The 25,020-nt window shown below is 44.4% G+C and overlaps 1 protein-coding gene and 1 long non-coding RNA gene across 4 annotated transcripts in view; one reads left to right on the plus strand and one right to left on the minus strand.

Annotated features, from left to right (window-relative positions):
- Positions 1-11,994, minus strand: part of Dnah7 (dynein axonemal heavy chain 7) — a 209,756-nt gene extending 197,762 nt beyond the window's left edge. For both annotated transcript variants that reach the window (XM_087902284.1, XM_087902283.1), the window contains exons 1-3: positions 11,856-11,994; positions 6,902-6,964; positions 1,495-1,557 (exon numbers count right to left, since the gene is read on the minus strand). In XM_087902284.1, coding sequence (XP_087758410.1) covers positions 1,495-1,557; positions 6,902-6,964; positions 11,856-11,870 — 141 coding nt within the window. In that variant the 5' untranslated portion in view covers positions 11,871-11,994. The remainder of the gene's footprint in view (positions 1-1,494; positions 1,558-6,901; positions 6,965-11,855) is intronic.
- Positions 11,735-22,421, plus strand: LOC125414218 (uncharacterized). 2 transcript variants are annotated; one of them, XR_015736810.1, is made up of 4 exons: positions 11,735-15,775; positions 16,257-17,252; positions 17,580-17,787; positions 18,289-22,421. It is a non-coding gene; the product is annotated as an uncharacterized LOC125414218 (long non-coding RNA). The 2 variants fall into 2 exon arrangements; XR_015736811.1 differs by having other exon boundaries at positions 11,735-15,589.
- The last annotated feature ends 2,599 nt before the right edge of the window (positions 22,422-25,020 follow it).

Consider the following 25,020-nt stretch of genomic DNA (forward strand, 5'->3'; position numbering starts at 1 on the left):
TCACCGTGAAAATTTCCACGTTCTGTCTGTTAGCTTCCTGAAAGGCACACTGTGTTCTAGTTATTTACAGTCGCCCTACTGTACACTAGCAGGCCTGGCTGCCTCAATCCGCCTAGCTGTAGCTTTCTCTGTAGCTTTGGAGCCTGTCCTGGAATAGCTCTTGCAGACCAGGCTGGCCTTGAACTCACAGAGATCTGCCTGCCTCTGCCTCCCGAGTGCTGGGATTAAAGGCGTGCGCCACCACTGCCCAGCGGAATTCATGTCGTCTAAGCTGTCAAGCCCCCATCACACAGTTATTCATAATGACTCCTGTTAGTGGAATGGATATTTTCATCTTCCGCATTTCTGTGAGGCTAAGTTGTGGTCTCTCCTTTTCATGTTGAGTCTTTGCTTTTCCTAGCTTTGCTAAGACTTTTTAAAACTTTTATTATCTGTTCAAAGGACCACATGTTGACTTCCCCGGTCTCTGGGGGTTGATTTTGCGGCATCCGTCCCATTTAGCTGTGCTCTGCTCTCTCTTAACCTCCTTGGGGTTCGGCTTGTTCTCGGGGTCCTTGTGAAGACACAGTGATGTGCTTAACAGCTGCCGAGTGTGCACTCGTTGGCTGCTGCGTAACCTTTCTTAGTGCTGCCTTCCACACATTATTGGAAGATTATCTTCCCGATTTCATTTAATTTTTAAATTTCCGTCTTGATTTTTCCCTTCACTCATTTGTTGCTCAAAAGCAGTTTGTTTAATTCTCGTAATTTGTATAATTTGTTGAGATTTTCTTATGATTCTTTCAGTTTTATTACACCATGGCTGGAAAATATGCCATATGATTTTGTTTAGAACAGAAAACTGATTTTTCCTGAGACTATCTAAATTTCGATCCCAGGAGCTACAGGAGGGTAACTCAATGGCATTGACTATGAAAGAGAATACGCATTAAGTAGTTTGGTGATTTGCTAACTAAAATGCCCACTGTTTGAAATGAGCACTCACAATCGCAACGATGAGAAAGGAAGCCAGGATCGATGGGGTCATTGGTAGAATGACTTTTACCACTGACCAAATCCTCCCATTTCAGTCCAGAAAATGACTCCCAGAAGTCACGGAGTTTCACTCTGAGCCCTTATTTTCTGACAGTGACATTTCTCTGCTAATCCATCTTGGAACTGCTTTTATTTACCTTAAATATTCTATACAAACTAAGAAATTATGGGCACAATGATATTACTAGATATTTTTATTTACTAATATATTTATATCTATATGCATATATGTATATAGATAGATAGTACATAGATAGATAGATAGATAGATAGATAGATAGATAGATAGATAGATAGATAGATAGATATTAGTGAGAGAATGTCTCCATCAAAAAATAATCAAATCAGGGCACAAAATCAGGAATTTGATATTTCACTTTAAGTGTGGATCCTAATAAACCTTTGAAAACGGCAGTGCTGTTGATGCAGATAAATTAGTTAGATAAATTATACAATTACCAGAGCTAACTGGGGTAGCACTCTCGCTGGCAGTTTGGTCTTTTCTTTGCTGGGTGGTTTATCCTGCAGAAAACACAGGAGAGAAAAGAGAAAAAGCATTGACACAAAGTTTATATTGTCCAATAAAAAGCAAAGTACATTTTAGCCAAAATGTTCAAAGGTCAACTCAGAAGCCTCACTGTCGGCGCCGGGCATGGCGGTACTTACAATTTCAGCACTCCGGAGGCGTGTGGCAGGCAGACCTCTGTGAATTCAAGGCCAGCCTGGCCTGCGCAAGTTCAGACCAGACCAGCCACTGCTCTACAGGGAGAACCTGTTTGTCTTAACACTGTTTTCTGTAGCGCAGAGAAACAGAAATGATGTTGTAGCGGCAAGACTTAATCAGGCCTTCAAACTCGGGTCAGCTCTTTCTTACACCACAACTTCTGAGAATTTAGCCTCAGGGTGGCGCTTACTTAGCCTTACTTCTCTCCTCTATCGCTAAAATACCACTTTTCCTCGCCGGTATACCAGAATCAGCCCTTCCTGAAGCTACGGCATGTCTGGGTTAATGTGTTCAATGGCCGTGAATAACGGTTGTTCCTTTTCCACAATTTCCTTAGGAGGAAGGTCCTGCAGCAATGACAGCATTTTTGAATAAGGCGGGCAGCGGAAGATTCCGGGGCTTGATTGACAGGCGGCGCTGTACCAGAAGCTCCCCGGCCTTCCTGACAGCCCGCTACTGCTCGGTTCACAAGCATCAACACACGCACGCTCAGTGGAGCGGAAACAAAACTTCGGCTTGCTTTTCAAAGTTCTCACCGCATTCTCCAAACTACCTCACTTCCGAGCTTCCTTTACGTTGCCATATGACCCTTGCTGCATAGACACAGAGACGGTCCATGTGACCTGTGCTGCGTAGACACAGAGACGGTCCATGTGACCTGTGCTGTGTAGACACAGAGATGGTCCATGTGACCTGTACTGCGTAGACACAGAGAGAGATGGTCCATGTGACCTGTGCTGCGTAGACACAGAGAGAGATGGTCCATATGACCTGTACTGCGTAGACACAGAGATGGTCCATGTGACCTGTGCTGCGTAGACACAGAGAGAGATGGTCCATGTGACCTGTACTGCGTAGACACAGAGATGGTCCATGTGACCTGTACTGCGTAGACACAGAGAGAGATGGTCCATGTGACCTGTGCTGCGTAGACACAGAGAGAGATGGTCCATATGACCTGTACTGCGTAGACACAGAGATGGTCCATGTGACCTGTGCTGCGTAGACACAGAGAGAGATGGTCCATGTGACCTGTACTGCGTAGACACAGAGATGGTCCATGTGACCTGTACTGCGTAGACACAGAGATGGTCCATGTGACCTGTGCTGCGTAGACACAGAGAGAGATGGTCCATGTGACCTGTACTGCATAGACACAGAGAGAGATGGTCCATATGACCTGTACTGCGTAGACACAGAGACGGTCAATATGACCTGTACTACGTAGACATAGCAGAGTTGGGAATGTGTCCATCAGTCACCTTTGCACCCACAAGCACGAAGTCCATGTGCTCCCGGAAACATAGCTCTACGATGGAGGAGGACTTCCTCATGACTGTCTTAAAGGCAAGGAATCATTGTATTTAGTCTAACCTCCATGCTTTGAAAGTGTGTTATATCAGCTGGCGTTGATTCCCCTAACTGTATCACCACGTTAAAAATCTGAATCTTAGTTCAAGATGGGGATTTTAGAAGTTTGATGTTTCTTCTTAATTCCAACTGCAGGTGATGGCCTCTGAATGTGCACCCCATCCTTCACTATTTAAGTGTTTCGGAAGCATGCGTGTGTGCCTTCCTTGTCCTGCTGGCTCATACACTCAATCTACCTAGGTTAACTAGAGAAACTGTGGTTCACATCATGTCAACTTCGCTTTAGAAAATTACAAAAGTGGTTAACCAGCCATTTTTAAACATAGGAAACGGGGTGTAGAGGATTAAAAAATGGTAATGAGCTCCACACGATGCCCACACCAGATCAAGCGAGTGATTGTGTTCCCAGAGCCGTATCCTGGATGCCGCTACTACAATTCCTCACAGACCACATGGTTTCAGAGGGACAATGAGCATATTTCCATGCCAAATGAGAGATAATCTAAGAGAGGAAGGCTCCTCTTTGGGGAAACCGAGTAAAAAGCTATGAGATGTCGTGGTTTACCAGCTCTGGAACTTTCATGTCAGGGAGCACAGGCAAGTCATTGAAGTCTACTGTAATGTCTGAACTTGACTGCAAATATCCAGAACATGCCTACCAAGATCCGTTTACTGCACAAACGTCCTCGCAGACTGACTTCTAAACTCTGTGTACCACCAGGCTGTTCTCCCCAATTTCATCACCTTCTGGGTGGAAAAAGTTCGCCGGGTCTTTAATAGTTCTTTATTAAACTTCAGTGTAGAATATGTCTCTTGTAGAATGTTTATTCATAATGGTTCTCTGGCTAACCAAAAAGAGCAGCCACACCCAAGCCAGAGCATCACGTAGCTCTGGTGCCTTGAGCCCTTTCTGTCTTCATGGTCTCACCAGAGACTACGAGCAAGGCTGTAGTAAACAGTTCTGTCCTGCTTTCGATTCATGGCACTGGTTTCTTCCAAGAAAATGTTTGTCTTTCTGTAGGCAGAGGGTAAGGCAGTGCCATTCCAGAGCCACAGCATGGGGCTCTAGGGACAGTCCACTCTGTCCCCACACACAAGCAGTCACGAAAGTGTAAGAACTGGTATCCCCAGGAGCAATTGCATATTAATGCAAGATGAAGGGAACTGGATAAATGCCCTTTCTTCCTTCCTTCTTCCCTTTCTTCCTTCTTTCTTTCCTTCCTTCCTTCCTTCTTTCCTTCCTTCCTTTCTTCCTTCCTTCCTTCTTTCCTTCCTTCCTCCCTTTTATTCCTCCATCCCTGCCCTCCATCTCTGTGTTTTTCTGTGTAGCCCTGGCTGTCCCAGAACTTGTTCTGTAGACCAGGCTGGTCTCGAACTCAGAGAGATCTGCCGGCCTCTGCCTCCTGAGTGCTGGGATTAAAGATGCACAATTCCAGGACATACTCCGCCATCTCAGATCATGACAAGACTGCTTCAGCTTCCTACTGGTACAACAGACTAGAGGCTCAAATCACTAACTTCTTTGTAGTTGGAGTCGCTTCATTCTCTTGCCAAGTCTTGGGATCATGCCCCAAATAAATGAGCTGTACACAAGTCCTTTCTGTCGGATACTCCTTTCAGGAGACATCAAGTTGACAGAATACGTACCCTCCTACCCTTCCTCTGACCTTCTGTTCTCCACTCTCAGGTGAGAAACAGGTCACCAGCTCAGAGGCTGGATCCACCAACACTGGGTCAACCCTGATTTCAATTGCAGCGATTAAAGCCCTGAACGTCTGTGAAGGGAAGCGCTCTTCCTCTTAAGGCTGCTGGAGCGCTTTCACCCATGGATGAACTTGATGTTTAAGTAGGGACAAGGCGATGGATTGTTTCCAGCATCTCAAACATCTCATACTCAAAAGTATGGTTTCCTATAAAGAAGAAATGCCTCGAGAATACAAAAGAAAAACTCTAGGGTAGGCTCAACTATGATCACATCAGAAACTTTTAAATCAGCCAGGAAAAAAAAAACATTTGGAATAACTCTATGGTTTGTTGACTTAAACGAATTATCATCTTAGCCCCAAATATTTGTTCTGCCAGTAAACGTGAGTCTAACAGACTCAGGCACCCCAACAGCAACACTTTCGATTTTCTAGTTTGTTAAACTGTAAAGAGAAACTGTCGATTTCTCTTCAGTTCTTTGATTTGTGAACGAGGAACATAAAGTAGGCATTCATAGGAGTAAGAAAGCTATGATTTTACCTAATAAAGCGTCTGATAATCTAGCTGTTAACAATGCAAATAGACCAAAGATTAAAACACGGGCGCTTTGAGATATTTGAGGTCATTCCCTCAATGTTTCATTTTTGTTCTGTTTCATTTAATTTTGCTTGTTTTAACTGAAGAAACTTTTGTTCCAAAGTGTTAGAAATCTTCCCTGTATGAAGCAATGCAAGCACCCCTTCGTATGTTTCATCCCAGGCCTTTAAAATGGGTTTCAAAACAATATCTGCTCAGAAATCCTACTTAAACCCAACTCCTAGGAGTCATAAGAATGTTACTCAATGTCATTTAAGTCCAAAGTAATTAACACATGGTAAGTTTTACTGCAGTGGAATCTAACTTGCCCAATGCTTTACCAACTAACAATGCCTGTTATCTGCCTTTTCCATAGACTGTAGGAGGGCCTGCTTGTTCATCCTGGCTGCCCGGCTAGCTTAGACCTGAAATAATCACACAGAAACTGTAATTTTTAAATGACTGATTGGCCCATTAGCCCTAGCTTCTTATTGGCTAACTCTTGCATCTTAATTTAACCCATCTCCATTAATGTGTGCATCACCACGAGGTCGTGGCCTATCAGCAAAGTTTCAGCACATCTATCTCCAGCGGCGGTTCCATGACTTCTCTCTGACTCTGGTCTTCTTTTCTCCCAGCATACAGCTTAGCTTTTCCCTGCCTACCTAAGTTCTGCCCTGTTATAGGTCCAAAGCAGTTTCTTTATTCATTAATGGTAATCATAGCATAAAGAGGGAAATCCCACATCATGTGGACAGTGATAATTTATATGGAAACTTCTCTCAGTTTTAAACTTTCTTTTTTTGTTTTGGTTTTTTGAGACAGGATTTCTCTATGTGGCTTTGGTGTTTACCCTGGAACTAGATTTTTTTTTAAGACATATTTATGTTTATGTGCTTTGGTGTTTTGCCTGCACATATGTCAGTGAGATGGTGTCATAGCCCCTGGAACTGAAGTTACAGACAGTTGTGAGCTGCCATGTGGGTGCTGGGAATTGAACTTGGGTCGTCTGGAAGAACAGCCAGTGCGCTTATCCGCTGAGCTATCTCTCTAGCCCCTGGAACTTGCTCTTGTAGAAGACCAGGTTGGCCTCGAACTCACAGAGATCCGCCTGCCTCTACTTCCCAAGTGCTGGGATTAAAGGCAGGCGCCACCACCGCCCGGCTCAGTTTGAAGCTTTCAAAGGAGGTTCAAAGAAGTGAATGACACCCCAAAGACCACAGAGCCAGACACAAAGCTGTGACCTGACACACACACACCTGCTCCCCTTGAGGTCATTTGGGAATCTTAGCTCAGCTTGCTGAAATAATCCATCCATGCTAGAGATCCCAAACGTGGTGACTGTACTAATAAACTGGTTATCCTAGGAAATGTACCACACAGCACTTTCCCATCAGGATCGAATTAGACTGGACACAGGATGTGAAACCAGACAATAGTAAGCAAGATTATCGTAACCGAGCAAAGCATCAAGGTACGTTAAGAACTTGCCGAAGACAGCTGTGGCAGGAACCTCACCGGTGCCTTGGACTTCTCCTTGCTGGGTAGTTTATCCTGTATGGGGGCGGGGAGGGATTGTTTACTCATTATTGCCAAATTTAATTCACTCAGCCAAGTTTTACATTTTCTATAAAGTCAAGCACATACCATCCGAAATATCCTAAAATACGATTTTACTGACTCTGATCTTACACATAGAAATCTTATAACACACCAAGGAACTATTAGAACTAGTTAGTTCGTTTAGAAGGTTGTAGGATACAGAGTTCTGGTGCGGGAGAATTATCTGCACGAAGCAAGGCCCCTCGTGCTACAGAGTTCGTACAAACACACACTAGAAGTAAACAACGCTCCCTGAACCCCGCCCATGCCTCTGCAAAAGGTCTCTCTAAATATTCCACGTGTTTCCTGTCGGAACAGGGAAACTGCGAAGAGTCTAGCTCTTCCTAGAGCAGCCAAGTCTCGCTTTGTGCACAGATTTTTTGTTGTCTGTTTCCATCTACCCATCGCTTAGAAGAGAACTGTAAAACTTACCTGTCATGAAACCCAGGCATTAGCCATGGCGATCAAAGGTTTCTGGAAAATTGACAATATTTATTTTTTGCTAAGTTGATAAAAACTTCTCAAAATCTGATAGGTTTGTTGGACATGATGTCATGTTCTTGTATCCCAGTGTAGAGAGCCGCGTGATGCCATGCCTTACAGGTGGGGCTGATTCCCACCTTCCACCTTTCCAACGGTGAATGCTCTCAGGTGTGAACAACTCCACATATGGCTGACGTTAAAGATCTGGTTTGCTTCAGCATTTCTGGACCTATCTGCGTCTGCCACGTGGCTTGCTGGGGTTGGCTACCCAGGGGCTATTTAAGCTGTAGACTGGCTTTTCCCTGGGGTGAGAGGTTGCAAGAGGTAGCGAAAGGGTGAGAAGATTATTTTAAGGGCCTGAATAAACAGCAGTTAAGAAGAGTCCGGTGTTGCGTTCTTCCTTGCTGGCGAGGTGGGCGCAACATCCCAGTACTTGGGAAGCTGAGACAGGAGAATTGTCTGAGTTCAAAGTCAATCTCGATCAGATAGTAAGGCTTTGTTTCAAGAACAAAATTTAACAGGCTAGTTCAAAAATGAGCGTCACGTGTTGGAGCTATTGGAATTGCCGCAAACTTTCTCACGGCTTCTTTTTAATGACATTAAGATGATACGACGAGGGGTTGGAGGGACGGCTTTGAGGTTAAGAGAGCTTGTTGTTTTGGCAGAGGGTCTGGGCTCGGTTCCCAGCGCCCACATGGCAGTGCACAGCTGCCAATAATTCTAATTCCAGGGGTTCTAATGCCCTAGACTAGCCTCTGAGGGCACAACAACACAGTGCGCACAAAGGCAAAACTCTCTCTCACACACACACACACAAAAAATTAAGAATAGTTCTTTAAAAGAAGGTGGCGAACAGGACGACCATGACAGCCAAAGGAGAACCACTTGATTCTGTGACTTTAAAAGGTGCCGCACAGCGGGTTCCTCTCCTCTCCCAACAAGCAACAGTTTGTGAGGACCATCCTTTGAGTATGGACACTTTCAGACTCTGGAAACGCCTACAGCAGGATCTCTAAGGGGCTGGAGGGCTTGTTTGTTTGTTTGTTTGTTTGTTTTTAACTAGATTTTAAAATGAAATGAGCAACTGCAAAAGACTTCTATTTCTCTAAGTACCTAACGTAAGAGGAAAAGGACAACTGTCTCTGACAAGAAAATGCCAGGTCCCTCTCAGCCTTCCTCTTAATGAGACTGATATGTTAAAAACCTCCCCAGTAAATATGTCCCGGCCTCCCGCTCACATCTTCAAGTGGGATGAATTCATAAGTAAATGTCACGTTCAAATGGAATTGCCAAAAATTTAATCCATTCTATTTGTTTTAGATTAAGGTATAAAACTTTCATCTTTTCGAAAGGAAAACTGTACTCTAAGCTAAGACAGAGGGAAGCGTCAAAATGACTTTTAAAATTCCAAAGTCAACCAAAACGGTAGGAGAGAGCCCTCTGCTGATTGAGACAGAGGCAAAAATCCTGGATGGGTTAATAATGCAGTTCTGGGTGATTCCAAGGCTTCTTCAATGGAATGTGGCTCTTCTGGAGGCTGTGGGGAGACAAGGGAGTTGGGGTCCAGTGTCACTTTTAGGAAGAGGAAGCACACAACTTCCAGTGATCACTTGGCTGCTGGTTAGCTCCAGCTGAACATGTGGAAGGAATCATGGAAACTAGCGCTCCAGAAAAAAAAGCACTGTATATTCAATAAAAAGAAGTATTTTAGATTTGACAGTATAGACCATGGTTCCGCGATTGGGCCAAAGACTTACTTGGACGTCAAGCAAACGAGCTACTCAGTTATCGATGGTGATCATGCGTGATTTGTTGTTGTTGTTGTTGTTAAGAAGTCTGAGCACAATGCCAAAACACTGTGAGGTCTGGTGATTGCTCGGGTGTTGTGGTGTGTCCCTTTTTGTTACATGTATCTGAAATTTGGGGGGGGATTTTTGCTTGTTTGTTATTGTACTACTCATGGCTAATTATTCTTTGATATATGGATCATAACACCAGTTTATGATAATATGAATTTCATTAATTTATAATAATAAATTTATTATTAATGAATATGAATTTATAATATGAATTTCAAAACTACTGGAATAATTTTTCTTTTTTAAATTTTTAAAAAATATTTATTTATTTATTATGTACACAATAGTCTGTCTGCATGTCTGCCTGCAGGCCAGAAGAGGGCGCCAGATCTCATTACAGATGGTTGTGAGCCACCATGTGGTTGCTGGGAATTGAACTCAGGACCTTTGGAAGAGCAGGCAATGCTCTTAACCTCTGAGCCATGTCTCCAGCCCTGGAATAATTTTTCTTGAGCATTTAGATAGCTATTATTTATTTGGTGAATAAGTTAGCGACTTGACATTGTCCGCTATTAATCTATGACCGATATAACCTAGAGCTCTAGATGTTTAAATACAGATACGACATGTCTTTCCAACAGGCTCACCGCGTTGAGGGGCAGCACCAGTTTGTGATGCTCTTGGGAAGCTGTAACGCCGCCACGGGGATGCTATTTTTATCTAAAAAATAATGTAAGCTTTTGGCAGAACGGGCTGTTGAGAGGTAGGGCCGGGTTGAAGGACGTGGGCTGTTGGAGTATGCCTACGACACACTGATGTGTCTCTCGTCTCTTGCTCCATGCTCTCTGCCTTCTGGCTGCCCTGAGGTGAGCAGCTTTATTCTCCCGTGCCCTCCCTGACTTGATGTAGTACTTTGGTATAGCGCTCAGAAATGCCCAGAGCCAGGTGACCTTTAAAACCATGAGGCACAGTAAATATCCTCTTCCCTTGAGTTGCCTTGCTCTGTTTTATCTCTCTCTCTCACACACACACACACACACACACACACACAAAACCTGACTGGCACAAGGCTTTAAAAAACTCTTTCTGTGTGTGTGTGTCTGTATTTGTTGGTGTCTGTGGGATGGTGTATATGAGTGTGCGTGAGCACGTGCGTGAGTGTGTGTCTCTATGTGTATTGTGAGTGTGTGTATGCGTTTGAGTGTGTGTCTCTGTGTGTGTGTATATATTTGTTAGTGCATGTGTTGTGTGATGGTGTATGTGAGTGAGTGTGTGTATGTCTGTGTGGCCATATCTGTGAATATGAGCATGTCTTGTGAGTGTGTGTGTGTGTATACGTGTCTGTGAATATGAGCATGTCTTGTGAGTGTGTGTGTGTGTGAGTGTGTGAGTGTGCATATGAGTATTGGCCTATTGTGAGTGTGTGCGGCATACCCATGTGTGTGTGTGAATGTGTGTGCTTGGTATGTTCATGTATGTATGGGGGTGGTCCATGCCTACACATAGAAACCAACCAATTGCTCGCTGACTTACTACTTTGAGACAGGTCTCTTCCTGAGCCAGAAACTAAGCTGATGAATGGGAAGTCCCAGCAATCCTCCTGCCTCTGTCCCTCACAGTGCTGGGGTCACAGGCAAGTGCAGTCACTCTGGGCCTTCAAGTGGGTGCTGGGGAGTCGGGTTTATGTTTTCCTGGCCTGTGCATCAAGCTCTTAAGCGCTGAGCCACCTCAACCCTTAAGACACCAAACTCGACTCGCAAAAGAACGCACTATGAAGTAACAAAAAAATAAAAAAATAAAAAACCCAGGTGGAAAATCAGCTTCGTCTCATCTGGGTTCCTAACAAGAGTCCTTTTCTCCTTTGTCACAGTGTTAAGAGCTGCAATTTTTCTCTAGCTACCCAGAAAAATGTCAGCGCTACAGCCTTGCTGTGGTGTGCAGGCGTCAAAACCAACGACCGTGGCTCTGTACTGCAGCGACTCGTAAGGTCAACAGAGGAAGATTTTTACTTTTGCGACTGTTTGTTTTTACAAGCTGTTGTGGCCTACATCTTTTATTACACCCCACAAGACTAAGTGGGAGCCCTGGGTGGCCTGTGATCTCAGCTGGCAGAGACTGGGAACCAGGAAATGCTGCAAATTCAAGGCCAGCCTGGCCTGAAGAGCGAACCCCAGGCCAGCTTGGGGTGGGAAGGGCTGTGGTAAAAAAAAAAAAAAAGCGAGTTTCTCTCTCCTTGGAAAGAAAAAGACTAAGTGGTTTGCAGAAAGTCACATATTTAAGAAGCCCATGCCCACGTTGACAGCCCGTCCAGCCTCGGGCCACAAACACTCCGGGAGAGCAGCAGGGGTCGCTGTCGAGCTGTTTACAGCTAGCGCGTCCCAGAGAGCTGTGCTCCGCAGTTACGGTGACAGCGAGACCCAGCGACTGGGAAGGGAACCGGAGGGAAACGCTCTACACCCGAGGTGGCATGGGGTGGGGTCGAGGGGTCCCCGGGAGCCGCAGTCTGCACTCCTGAGTGCCCCGTCCCCCGGGACCCGCGACCCTGGCGGCCCCGCTCTCACCTGCTCGCTGCTCATGGCTGCGAGGACTTGCGAGCCGCGCACGGCAGGCCTGGATCGCTGCTGCGGGACCCTGAAAGCGGGGACAGAGGTGTCCGCCGCTGGACAGCTCGCTCAGTCTCGGCTCTCTCTGAGCTGGGAGCTCTAGCGTCCCTGCCTCATGTGTTGCTAAGCAACAAGCTGGCGGGTTCCACTTCCGGTCATCTGTAACTGCGTGATCAGGTCCAGAACTTTCTGGGTGATCCAGTAAGGATGGCTTTCTGGGGCCTCCCGAGGGTGGTGGTGGACACCTTCCAACCAACCTGGGTGGGCGTGATCCTCTGCCTCCCGCCTTTATTTAGCTGTTTCTGCAGATTTCATTGCTAACGTAGGCAAATGGAGCGCTCAAGACTGGAGCAGGAAATGTGTCCTTTACTTGGGTGCATCAGTTTTCAGTCCTGTTGGCTTCTCCCGCGCACTAGAAAGTGAGCCTTCGGAGACTCAGTAAATCCACGCGTGACTGACTAGATAAATGATTCTGTGTCAAGACGATACCCACGCAGGGGCTTGGGAGAGCGTCAAGCCAACCCAGAGGCAGCGCCGTGAGCCACAGCTCTCCTCACATCTCTTGGAAGATGTGGCAGGGATGTGAACGCTGTGGTCTCAAGAAGGAGAAGACAAGACTGTGTAAAGACCGCTCCAGGCAGAGAGAAGATCGCGCACAAAAACCTGAGGCATTGCATGGCTATCAGAGGAACAATTTTAAAGACCTGATAAAGTATGGCAAGGAGTTTAGACTTTAAGGGAAACGGCCTCCCACTGAAAAGTTTTTGTTTAGCTTGGTTTTATTTATTTTGGTTTGGTTTTGAGATGGTCTCACTGCATAGCCCAGGCCGGCCACAAACTCTACGTTTTTCTGTGGCGGCCTCCCTAGCGCCAGAATTACAGACTTGTGCCAACACACCTGAATGGAAAGTTTGCGGTTGAGAAACGGCAGATTCCTCAACTAAAATGCATGTGACAGCTTATGGGATCTCAAACGGCCAAAACAATATCTAACAAGAATGACGTACTTGGAGGTCTCATATTTCTGACCTCAAATTTTAGTACAACACTGCAGTGATGGAAACAATACCTTTTCAGCAACCGACGTGAGAAAACTAGATATCCGCTTACCCAAACATGAAGCGGACAGTTCACGTCACAGAGAAAAACGGCCTCAGGTGGCGTTAAAGCTTTAACGCTCCTTAAGGAAAATGGAGGGAAGGCTCCGTGGCTTTTGATTTTCTTTTGTTTTTATCTGCTTCTTTATTGGGGAGAGTCTGCGGAGGTCAAAGGACAACTTCAAGGAATTGTCCTGTCCTTCTACCGTGTATGCCCCAAGGATTGAACTCAGGTCGCCAGGCTTGACAGCAAAAGCCCTTACCTTACCGGCTGAGCTATTTCACTGACACAGTGACCTTGGATTTTGCGGGCACCCAAAACGACAAGAGAAGTCAAGCAAGCTCAACTCCACCCAAGTTTAAGTCCTTTGGGCAGCAAAGAACACCACAAATGGCAATGAACTGGAAACCGCGATTTCATTCCTAACGCGGAATAGGAACAATTCTTCACGAATTTTATACTGGTAAGAGATGTATACCCAGAATACTAACAAGTGCTAGCAAGGACACAGAGAACCCAGAATCCTGAAAACTACAAGGAAGTGTAAGCCGGTATAGCTACTAAGAGAAACTAACGTGATGGAAACTCAGAAAGGGAGCATTGCCGTGCGACACAAACATGCTACTCCTGCAGAAATTCACCAAAATAATTAGCAGCTAAGAAACAAGCACCTATGTGTACACATAGCAGGAGGAAGCAACCCACATGTGTATAAATGGAGGACTAGATTGGATGAAATTTAGTCTATTCCAAAACACGCTACAACATGGATGAACCGTGACAATATACTACTAACAAGACTAGGCCCACGCGGGGACAAATATTGCGTCATTCCAACTACATGGCCTGCAGTCAAATGTATACAGACAGAGAGTAGGATGGTGAGGGCCGGTGATGGAGAATGGAGAGATCTTGTTTAATGTTACACAGCTGCAGTCTTACTCGATGAAACACAGAGGGCTTTGCAGATGGGTGGTGGTGGACATACGGCCATTTAACGCCACCAAACTATGTGCTGAAATGTGATTAAAGGATAAGTGTATAAAACATAGAAACTATATATATATACATATAGATTTATATATACATTTAAAGATATATCTATAGATCTTTAAAGATTTGCTATTAAAGTAAAGGGAAAGCTAGAGGGGAACAAAAGAAAAGAAGAAGGAAGAAGGGGAGAGGAAGTGAGGGGGAACCTCCTTCAGTCTTTGAGAGTTGAACCAGGTTGGGCGTGGCCCTATTGACTATTAGACCATTTGCAATTACACCAGACAGTAATCTTGAAACTTAGCCATCCTTTTAGTTTTACAGGATCCTATAGAAAGAGCATCACCCCCATGACATCTGGAAGTAATTCCAGAAGACGACGTCCCCTCTCCCAACAAAGTCTGTCAGGATTAGGGACATCAATTAGGGGCTGATTATTAATGGTAGAGGGTTGGGGTGGAAATTATGTAGGCTCTGAGGCCTCTTTGGAGAACTAAGGGAAGTTGAATGGGATGATCCTGGCACTAAAGAAATAAAGCGACCCCTCCTCCTCACCTTTAGGCGAAGACCAGCTCAAAATTCCGACAGGCATCAATGTGTTTCCTAACGTGGATTGTAGATCAGAGATGGTGCCCTTCTGGATAGGTCAGGTGATGGGGAGGTAATTATTTCCTTCCTGTTGCCTGTCTCCTGCATTGACCCCATCACCTACCTCCAGCTTCCCTTGGGTAGAGCTGTCTGTGGACTTTTGATTTACTGATCTGGAAACGTGGAAGGTGCGATTTGGGTAGAGTTGAGCTGGTTCCAGGCTAACTAACTGTGAAAGTCCATAATGGAGAACAGAAATTGACTTCGTATTGTACTTCCCCTAGTGTGTTTGGTGTGTTTTTATTATGTCTGCTTCGTTGGTAAGATGATTTTTTTTTATTGGTCATGAACCAAATGCGTGCTTGAGGATCATATGCCACAATTTGTGCTGATTCTAGAATCTTCTTTATAAGAAGACTTTTTTTTTAAAAAAAAAAAAAAGCCTCATCCTAACATTTGGGAGGCAGACCTTGGAGAATCAGTGATTCAATCGGCCTTAGCTGTGCGGAGATTTGCAGTGGGGCGCTTGGGCCACAGGAGAGTGTGTCTCAAATAAACAAGCAGATAAGGGGTAGTGAGACGGTCTAGTGGGTAGAGGAGCTTGCCACCAAGCCTGACGGCCTGAGTTCGATCCCCGGGTCCCACATGGTAGCAAGCGAGAACCTACTCCCCAAAGTTGCCCTCTGACGCCACACACAGGCTGCGGCTCATGCACCCACTCGATAACATAAGCAAATAAAAACAAATCATATCGTCTAAGTTTAAGCCACGGAGTTCTGAATCTGGCGAGGTTCTTTATTCTTTCTTTCGTCCCTCTTCTTTTTGAAACTGTGGCTACGTGGGAGAGAATAGAGAGGGCGCTGTTTATCCTCCTGCGGAGGCATGGGGGAACCGCGCCCTGAAATGCGGCACAGCCCGTGCAGAGGCCGGACGGCCAAACCTGGAGAAGTCAGGGAGGAAGCAATGGTGACCAGAATGGTGGCTGAAAGTGCTTTGTTTGGTGCTGTGGGACAATGGTCTGTACCCTGTCACTTATATTTTAAATAAATGTTGATTGGCCAAGAGCCAGGCAGGAAGGAGAGGCGGGGCAACGAGAATTCTGGAAAAAAGGGAAGCACAGTCCGTAGTCGTGATCCGGCCTCAGAGGAAGCAAGATGGATGGGACTGGCTCGCACTGGGTGCGAGGTCGAACGTCAGTTATGGTTTGTTTGTGGTTTCGGTCTAACCATTTGGTAGATGGAGAGGGCATGGCGCGGACGATGAAAGTCATGAAAAGTCTGATGTTAAGTATGTTGGAGTTTAAGATGCTCTTTTAGATGACCAAGAACGATGTTGGGGCAGGAGAAGAAGCCATGCAGCTCTGGGCGTGTTACTACCCAGGGTGTTAATGAAGAGTTAATCCAGATTTGCTAACTAAAGCTATGGAGACGGGTGATGCCATCAGGAAAGAGGGAGGGAGGGAGAGAGAGATATAGGGAGGGGTGGGAGAAAGAAGAGGGAGGGAGAGAGAGAAATTGTGTTTATATTTCGTTCCCTAAATATCAAATTCTATTGAATTTATAATCCCCCACTGTTTGTTTAGTTGTTCCTGGTTCATGGCTGCTGAGATGATTTTTATCGTGGCGGGGAAGAAGGACAAAGGCAGTTTGAGGACAAGCCCCGAAGTCTTGTTTTCTCTTTCAGGAAACTTTAGAAACCGCACATTTTTCAACGCTTTAACCAAGGGATGCAAGTACAAAGTTAAAGTTACAACAGAGAGATTAGATTAAAAAAAAAAGAACCCTAAAGAATGAGGTTGGCAATTCGCGCATGTGGTCTTTGTTCAGGAGAACACCGAAGTATATGTGGACCAATTCCTAGGAAAACAAACAGTGATGTTGCTTTTTTACCGCATTTGACCTACCCGGCAGCTAATCACAACCAGACGACCTCAAGTAACTGCATTAATTTCTTTGAACGCTAGAGGGAGATATATTCACTTGCAAATCGGGAAGAGAGACTTGTTCTATCTAGATAGAGCACTTTCAACTCGGAACTTTCACTAGGAACTGTTTAAAATTCTGGTAATTTTGCAGTCACCAGGAAACACGGATATGTATTAAGACTAGAGCAAATGACACACGTTTAGAAAGTAAACGGATTTCTTTGTTGGACCAGGATTTCTATGAACGGGTTACTTTGTTTTGGGTGATTTTATATGCTGTATTCTCAGGCCATACCGCAAGCCATTTTTCTCTTGAGCAATACAAAGCATAAAGTCCACAAACTGCCAGCTGTTGTTGGGATACACATCGCTTCTTCCTCCCCGGGATCTCAGGGGATTTGCCCACTATAAGCTAAATGGTCAAAGGCTTCCAAAGTCTGGTGTCTGCGGATGCTTGAATCACACTGTACTTAGCCACATCCTTGCCGGTCGGGTGGCTTAAAGGTCATCGGCACAGAGATCGCTCTGGGCTTTTATTTGCCCAATAAAATGCTTTTCAACTTTGCCTGGTAATCACATAGATATGTAGTGTTTTCGTGATTGCTTGGGGCAACTAAAGAACTCTCTCTTTATTTGCTTTGGTTATCTTTTCCAAAGAACATTCTGCAGACGGTCTATTTTTTTTTCCCCTGATCAAAGGTTGAGCGTGATCCTAGCCAGCCGTTCTCAGTCTGCCAAGTGCTTTGTTTGACCTTGTAAGTAATTTTATAAATTAATTCTAGAAATCCTCCATTGCATAAGTCCCAACGTTGAGGTGTTTCTGGTAAGTAAAGGGGGTGGTATCCTTTCTGTCCCCAAGGCAGGAGAATCAGAACTGGCAGTCATCAAACCTTAGCCTAAACTGATTGGTGAACGTCGGCAAGTGACTTTGAATCTTGCTGGGACTATTTTTGTGTCTCCGATGTGGGATCGCACCCCTTCAGAATTGTGGGGATTGGATCACACAATATATAAAACGCACCCTGCTTGGTTTCTAGTGCCAGGACGCATTCCAATTCCCGTGTCTTTGTAAATTCCCACAGGAAGTACTCCGCCAAAGGACTCTATAAAGCATGGGTTGTGCACGCTATGGGCTCCGAAGTTATGTCCAGTGCTGGTTTTAAACACAGAATGTGACCCAGGTCACATTTGTAAGTTATCTCTTGCAAGACCACAGACATGGGCAGAATTGTATTGGCCCGGACTCCACTCTATTTCCGCAGATGGTGGGCCTCACCAAGACCCCAGACGGTACACAGTCAGCCTCTCCTAAATGTGGGCTGGGGAGGAGGGATCCGGGAGGGGGGCAATTGGAATCCAGGAAGAGATGAACTGTCTCGGGCAGGAACCGCGGCTTCTTCACTTGCAGGGATTTAAGTTCTATTTCCCAGCTCTATAAAGACCCTGTTTTGCACCCCTAGGCTGACTGAATTCACCTCTCTGACACTCATACGGTCTCCCAGGCCCGTCGTCTGGGAATGCATACTTTAAATGCCTACTCAGCCACTTCATCTGTACGCTTTACCCACCAGAAAGGAAATCATGTCCTGTCTTGCAGGGTTTCACCTACCACATTTTACTCTGCCCAACATGAAGCCGGCACTGAATACACACTTTCCATACCAGTTTTCTTTCAGTTTTCATTGTTATGTGCTGTTTGTCAATCAAGCTTGTTGGGGTGAGTTTACAGATACAGTTTGAATAGTTTTTGTTGGTAGCATCTGAAAATTACCCTTTTCCTTCAAATTACAGATTCCTAAGAAAGAACCCAAAAGGCACAAAATGGCAGGCTTCTGTTTGCTGGTTTCCTCCGGCACCCTTGCCAGGAATGGAAAAAGAGCCAGAAAAGGGCACACCAAAAATGCGGAAAAGACTCCTTCTAGTCTGCTTTTAATGAAGATGAGGAATGACTTTCCTAGCTGCAAAATACGTGCGGAAATAGCAACCTCTAAATCTATTCATATTCCCCAAATGGTGGGTCTTTGGTGTGGGAGAATTGTCTGTATTCTGTCAATCATGTATTTTAAGAAAACACTGATTGGCCAGGCAGGAAGTATAGGCGGGTCAACCAGACAGGAAGTAGAGGCGGGGCAATGAGAATAGGATAAGGCTAGGAAGGAGGAAACTCGCTCTGGCATTCCTGTGCAGACCACCGAAGAGGCAACATGTAAGCTGAAAGCTAAAAAAGGTACCAAGCCATATGGCTAACATAGATAAGAATAATGGGTTAATATATGTTATAAAAGTTAACAAGAAGCCTGACCTAATGGGCCAATCAGCTTTATAATCTTATAGAGTCCTGTGTGTGATTTTCTTTGGGAGTTGCCGGTTGTGGGGTACCGCGCGGGATAGAAACCCCAACAAGCCGGCCCACATGTTACAGGTCTTTACCCAACACCCCCTTCCTTAGCCTGCTATATTTGAAACCCCTCTATGATCTGATTTTCATCTCACAGTCTGTACAAACAGCCTCGTGTTGTTAATGACCTGGAGCCACCTTTCTCTTAATTACTCTTCGGAATTCATTGCTGCTGTCAGATCCTTAAACTTACGCTGTCTCGGCTTTGAGGAACTATTTTGCCTTGTCCCTTAACTCTCTGACATTTCCTTTTGTGTCCACTTCTTCCATCCCTGGACATTCCCTGATACCCCAAAGTTCTTCCTGGCAGGCTCTCTCTCCCTGTTGTCACACAGAAGGCTCATCTACCTTTGAAACTCCATTTACCACCCTCACACTGTGACCCCAGATTCTGCAGTCTCTCAGCACTGAACACCAATCTCCAGTACCCAATCACCTTCATGACTGATCCCTCTCATTGCCTTACTCTTCAAAACTATAGGTCAAAATGGTTCTTTTCTTTTCTCCTTTGCTATTTTACATACAGGCCTACTACACCTGCCTCAGTGATGTATAGCTGGAAGCTTTTCCACATCCCACCCAGTCCCCCAGTCGTCTATAAAATAATCACTGAGAGGCTTAATATTAAATAGAGTTGTTTGGTCAATGGCTCAGGCTTATTATCGGCTAGCTCTTACATTTAAATTAACCCCTTTCTATTACTTTATATTTTACCATGAGGCTTGGAGCTTATTAACTCACATCTTGCTTCTCTGGTGGCCACTGGCATCTCTCTCAACTCTGCCTTTCTTCTCCTGTATCTCTGCTTGAATTTCCCACCTAGCTATATTCTGCCCTGCCATAGGCCAAAGCAGCTTTCTTTATTCATCAACCAATGAAAGCAACACATATTCACAGCATGTAGAAGAGCATCCCATATCAGTGATGCTCCATCAATTGGGCTTTCTGCTTTAACAGCCACCCATAATGCTTTAGTTTTTATAAAATAAGAATTCATACAGAAGAATCTTCTCATTCTGTTATCGCTTGCATGAATGCTAATTGCTTTTTCAACTATATTTGAATATATACATATGTGTATTTATAATTTCAACTTTTAATTACTCTTTATGTCCCAGTTGGAAGATTATGTCTTCAATAAAGTCTTTCCTGGCTCTTCTAGGCATTTCTCACTGCCACCTTTACCGGATGTGGTTTTACACATCTAATTGAATGAATAAAATATCCCAGTTCTATGTTTTGAAGAATAATGACATCAATTGCCTTCTCAGACCACAGGATATACACATAAATTAATAGAAGACAGTCTGTTTCTGGATTGAGTCATCGGTGTTGTTAGTGTTATTAGTGTAAGTAATAAATAAAAATGAACTCTCAGTGGTATTCTGTTTCCAGCACAATTAAGAACTAGCTTATGTTTATGAAATACTTATTACCTTATCCTTATGGAGTGAACTTCATTTTATAACTTCCCATTTTCTGCTGTAATTGTTAGTGTCAACATACATTTTTCAGAATTATAGACTGTAGACTACAAAGAGTGAATTTTAATATCAACTAAGAACCTCAACTAATTATCACAAATCTGTGTTTTTGCTCATTATAGTCATAAACGTGGCCACACTGATACTGGTATCATTAATAGAAAGTGAAGTAGAGATTAGAACAGTCTATGGGAACTCTGCATTTGCCCTTGTAATTGTTCTACAAACCTAAAGTTAGAAGAAACAAACAATTATTAAGAAATCTCAATTGGGAGTAATAGCATTCGGGGACTTTGGATGATGATGTGCTCATGCATGTTCATGGGTTATCATAAATCCGTCCCTCCATGGGGGCATGACTGCCACGCGGGAGGCCATGCATGTGTGAGCAAAGCGGTGGACGGCGCCCATGACGAGTCTCTATCTTCCGTTCGGTGCTTCTGTGAGCTTAAAACTGATTCAAAGAGTAAATCATGACGATCTCAAAGCCATTTAAGAACCTTTATATCGTCACATGTGTAGGGAAGAAAAAAACCATTCTGTAGGCCACTGTGTTGTCACTGCCAAATTTCTGGGCGTCCTTCTAGCCTGTTGCTCATCTGTCCACCTGTCTATCAACGACCTTAGTGTCCAGTGACAAAACGAGGCTTGTTTATGTGTAATGTAGAGACACTGAGGTTCTTGATCTTCCTTTCTCAAAATGTTTAGACTGAGTTCTATGGGATACTTTCTGACTTCTTCTGTGGCAGTTTCATTGGACTGATTGTTTGTTTTATTGTGCTAGCATTTCTTTTTAGATCATTAGCCAAGAGTGGTTTTAAACATAAAGCAGAGATTCATGATAGATATAATATTTTTATATCTGACACACCATTTCCATACCATATTGGTGTAGGAGGTTCTTCTGTCTATGTGTGGCCTTCATTGGTTGAATAAAGAAACTGCCTTGGTCTTCTGATAGGGTAGAACTTAGATAGGCTGAGTAGATAGGCAGAGTTGACAGAACTGGATGCTGGGAAGAAGGGCAGAGTGGCAGACGCCATGGTTCTCCTGCTCTAGACAGATACTGGGTAGGCTCATGCCAGTAAGCCACAATCACGTGGTGATACACAGATTTAATAGAAATGGGTTCATCAAGATGTGAGAGTTAGCCAAGAAGAGGCTAGATATAATGGGCCAGGCAGTAATTTAATTAGTACAATTTCTGTGTGGTTATTTCAGGGGTTAAGCTAGCCAGGCGGGATGGAACAAAGGGGCCCCGCTCTTGTACTACATCATATAGTGTTTTCTTGGCTTACTGTTTATGTTCACTTATACCAAATGCTACATAATGGAGGCAGGTTAGAAGGAATGTAAGCAGGACCTAGTATCTCAGGAATTTGATCCAGCTACTCAGAAGGTTGAGGTAGGAGGATTGCAAGTTGAAGGCCTGTTTGGTTACAGAATGAGTTCAAAGCCAGTCTGGGCAACTTAGTGAGACCCTGTCTCAAATTAAAAACATAAAAACTAGTTTAGGAAATTAGAGCCCTGGTAGAGTACTCACTTACACAAGAAGCCCTGGATTCAATCCTTATTGCCAGAAGAAAAAGGATGAGGGAGGTGAAGGGGAGAAGGAAGGGGAGGAGGAAAGAGTGGAGCCTTAAAGAATGTCTGTGTAGCACAGAGAGAGCCTCTGAATTAGAACACACAGATTGAACTGGGTCAAGGGATGAAACCCTCCATCAATTCTGTCTGCATGAGAAGTCATGCATCCTTTCTCGACATCTTTCACCAATGTGAAATGAGAGGGTTTAATATGAGTTCATGTATATCATCTTGCTTTATACTGGTCGGTTTCCTTGGGTTACATGTGCCATCCAATTTGAAAACTACTGAGATTGGGTGAACCTAAAATCACTGGTGTGCAGAAAAACTCCTGATTTGTGCAAGTTGATTCTGTATTCTACCGTGTTGTTGACGTGTTTTTATTCATTGTTTCTAGAATTCTGATGGAATTTTGGGGATCTTTAATAAACAATATTATGTCATCTGCAAACAGGGCATGTTCTGGTTTTGGATTTTGTTTGTTTTACTTCTTCCTTTCCTCTCTGCATTCTGTTCATTTCCTTCTCTTGCCTTATTGCTCCAGCTAGCACTTCCGGCGCAACGCTGAAAAGGAGTGAGGATAGTAGACGGTCCTGACTCATTCCTGACTTTGGTTGGGCGGCTTCAAGTTTTTTTCCATTTAGGATGCTGTCGGCTGTGAGTTTCTTACATATAGCTTTTTATTAAGTTGAAGTACGTTCCCGCTAGCCCAACATTCTCTAGGACTTTTGTCATGAAGGCATGTTGGAATTTGTCAAAGGTTTCTTTTCTCAGCTATTGAGAAGGTCATGTGATTCTGAAAGCATTCGACTGGTATTTCCTTAAATCCTTATCTGTTCAATGTATTCCTACTACTTAAGGTAGTGTGACTACTTATGTTTCACAGGTCACCAGGGTTCTATTTGCTTTTTTCTCTCTCGTGAGTCATAGTCTCACTGGCTTAGAACTGCAATCCTCCCCCCTCAAGCTCTTCTGTACTGGCACTTAGAGTGTGCGGCACCACGCCTGGCTCTGTGTGTATGTGTGTGTGTGTGTATGTGTGTGCACACGCACACACAAGCACTTTCTACGTTCTCATTTTTGTTGTCTTTATTTTGTGCCTCTGTTTTCGTGGTTTCTGGGACCCATCTTTAGGATTCTTCCTCTGCAATGCTAAGCTTACCTGGTAATAGTTTCGTGTTCTGTGTTATATTTTTCAGTTATAGAATTTCTGTTTCATTCTTCTCAAAGTAGTCCATTTCTCTGGTAAGGTCCTTCATCCCCTGCCTTATCCATGCCTTCCAGCTGGCTGCCCCTCCATCGCATTCTTTATAATAAACCTGTGATTATAACTCTACAGCTTTCCCAGGGTATGAGTCAGCCTCGCAAATTATTATTTTACCCATGCAGGGAGACCGCGGGAATCCCCAAATCTACAGGCAGTTAGTCAGAGGCACACACAACTCTCAGGTCTTGTAATTGGTGTCTAAAGGGAGGGCGATTTTGCCAGGCTGACCAGTTTGTAGAGTCTATACTCACTCTAGGTAGTCAGTGCCAGGATTTGTGGGAAGAAATGCAGTGTAAACTCACATGGTAGATTGCAAGTGGGTGACAGAGTGGGTGACAGGTGAACCAAACCTCCATAGGTCTGAGCAAGGCCAGATGCCCAGGTCAGCTGCTTCTCTAACTGTAGGAAGACTCGGTCGATTTCCTTACTGCTGTGTCATGTGAAAAGTTAAAATCCTGGGGTGACTTTATCGAGATAATCTTCACTTAAAGATGTAACTATGCTGTCTTCATTTAAAAGAGAGTCAATATGTTTAAAATGCATACATCCATATCTGCTGGTAGTCTACTCTTTCCTCTACGCCCTGAACTAATTGAACTACTATGATATAAAACTCTTGGGTCAAAGTATCTAAATTTCCTTCAAGTGGGATTAATCGCAGTCAAATCATCTGTCCTCAAACATAACTTTTATCAGTAATCAGATCTGTATTTCTATTTACAGTGTACCGACAGATTCAGAATCCAAGCAGGGAAGAACGATTGGATTTATTGGCCTCCCAATGTGCCACTGCATAAAATTTCCAAAGTGACTCAAAATTGGCAGATGAGTCAACTAGAACTTAAATGTGTTTGTTAGTCATTTTTTTATGAACCGAATGCAATGCTTATGTCTGGGTAATATCTAAAGAAAATTTATTTGTTTCTGAATGTAAGAGATCTGGTGAAGACCTTCCTGTTGCATCCAACTGTACAAAGAGCTTCACAAGGTGAGACAGCAAATGTTCACCTCAGGTCTGTCCTTTTTGCTTCCTTCCTTCCTTCCTTCCTTTCTTCCTTCCTTCCTTCCTTCCTTCCTTCCTTCCTTCCTTCCTTCCTTCCTTTTTTGCTTGGTTTTTTGAGACAGGGTTTCTCTGTGTAACAGCCCTAGCTGTCTTGGAACTAGCTCTTGTAGATCAGGCTAACCATGAACTCACAGAGATCCACCTGCCTCTGCCTCCCAAGTGCTGGGATGAAAGGCGTGCGCCACCACCGCCCAGCCTCTGTCCTCTCCTTAGATAGCACAGATGCCATCAGAGGGCCCTCAACACATCATTAGTCCTAACTATGAACATAGGCTCTACACCAAATGCCAACAATATGTGAATTTTAGAGCTATGTGTCCAACCAATGAGCTTCTGGAATACACGCTCAACCTTAATACCTACCATGATGGACTCTCATCCATTTGGAACTGTAGGTCCAAATAAACTCCTCCTCCTGTAAGTTGCCTTGGTTACGGAGTTTTGTCTACTCCAGGACAGTTCATGATGTGATGCTTTCTGGAAGGTGCCCCTGGCTAAGCAGGATTGAAAAACAGACAACCAGGTCGACCGGAAACTCACTGGGGCAGAGCTACCAAGAAGGTCCTATCAGAAATGAGGATGCTGCGTGGCCAGTGTGAGAAAGAAGAGGACAGCGAACTGGGGAAGGAGCAGAACTGTCTGCTCTAGGGCTCGCTGGACACTGCTCGGTACCAGTAGTGCAGAGTACAGGTTAGGTGGCTCAGACTGGGTATGGTCAAAGATCAGA

The sequence above is a fragment of the Myodes glareolus genome, chromosome 27 (assembly GCF_982192425.1).
Source record: "Myodes glareolus chromosome 27, mMyoGla1.1, whole genome shotgun sequence".
In the NCBI taxonomy this organism is placed as follows: domain Eukaryota; kingdom Metazoa; phylum Chordata; class Mammalia; order Rodentia; family Cricetidae; genus Myodes; species Myodes glareolus.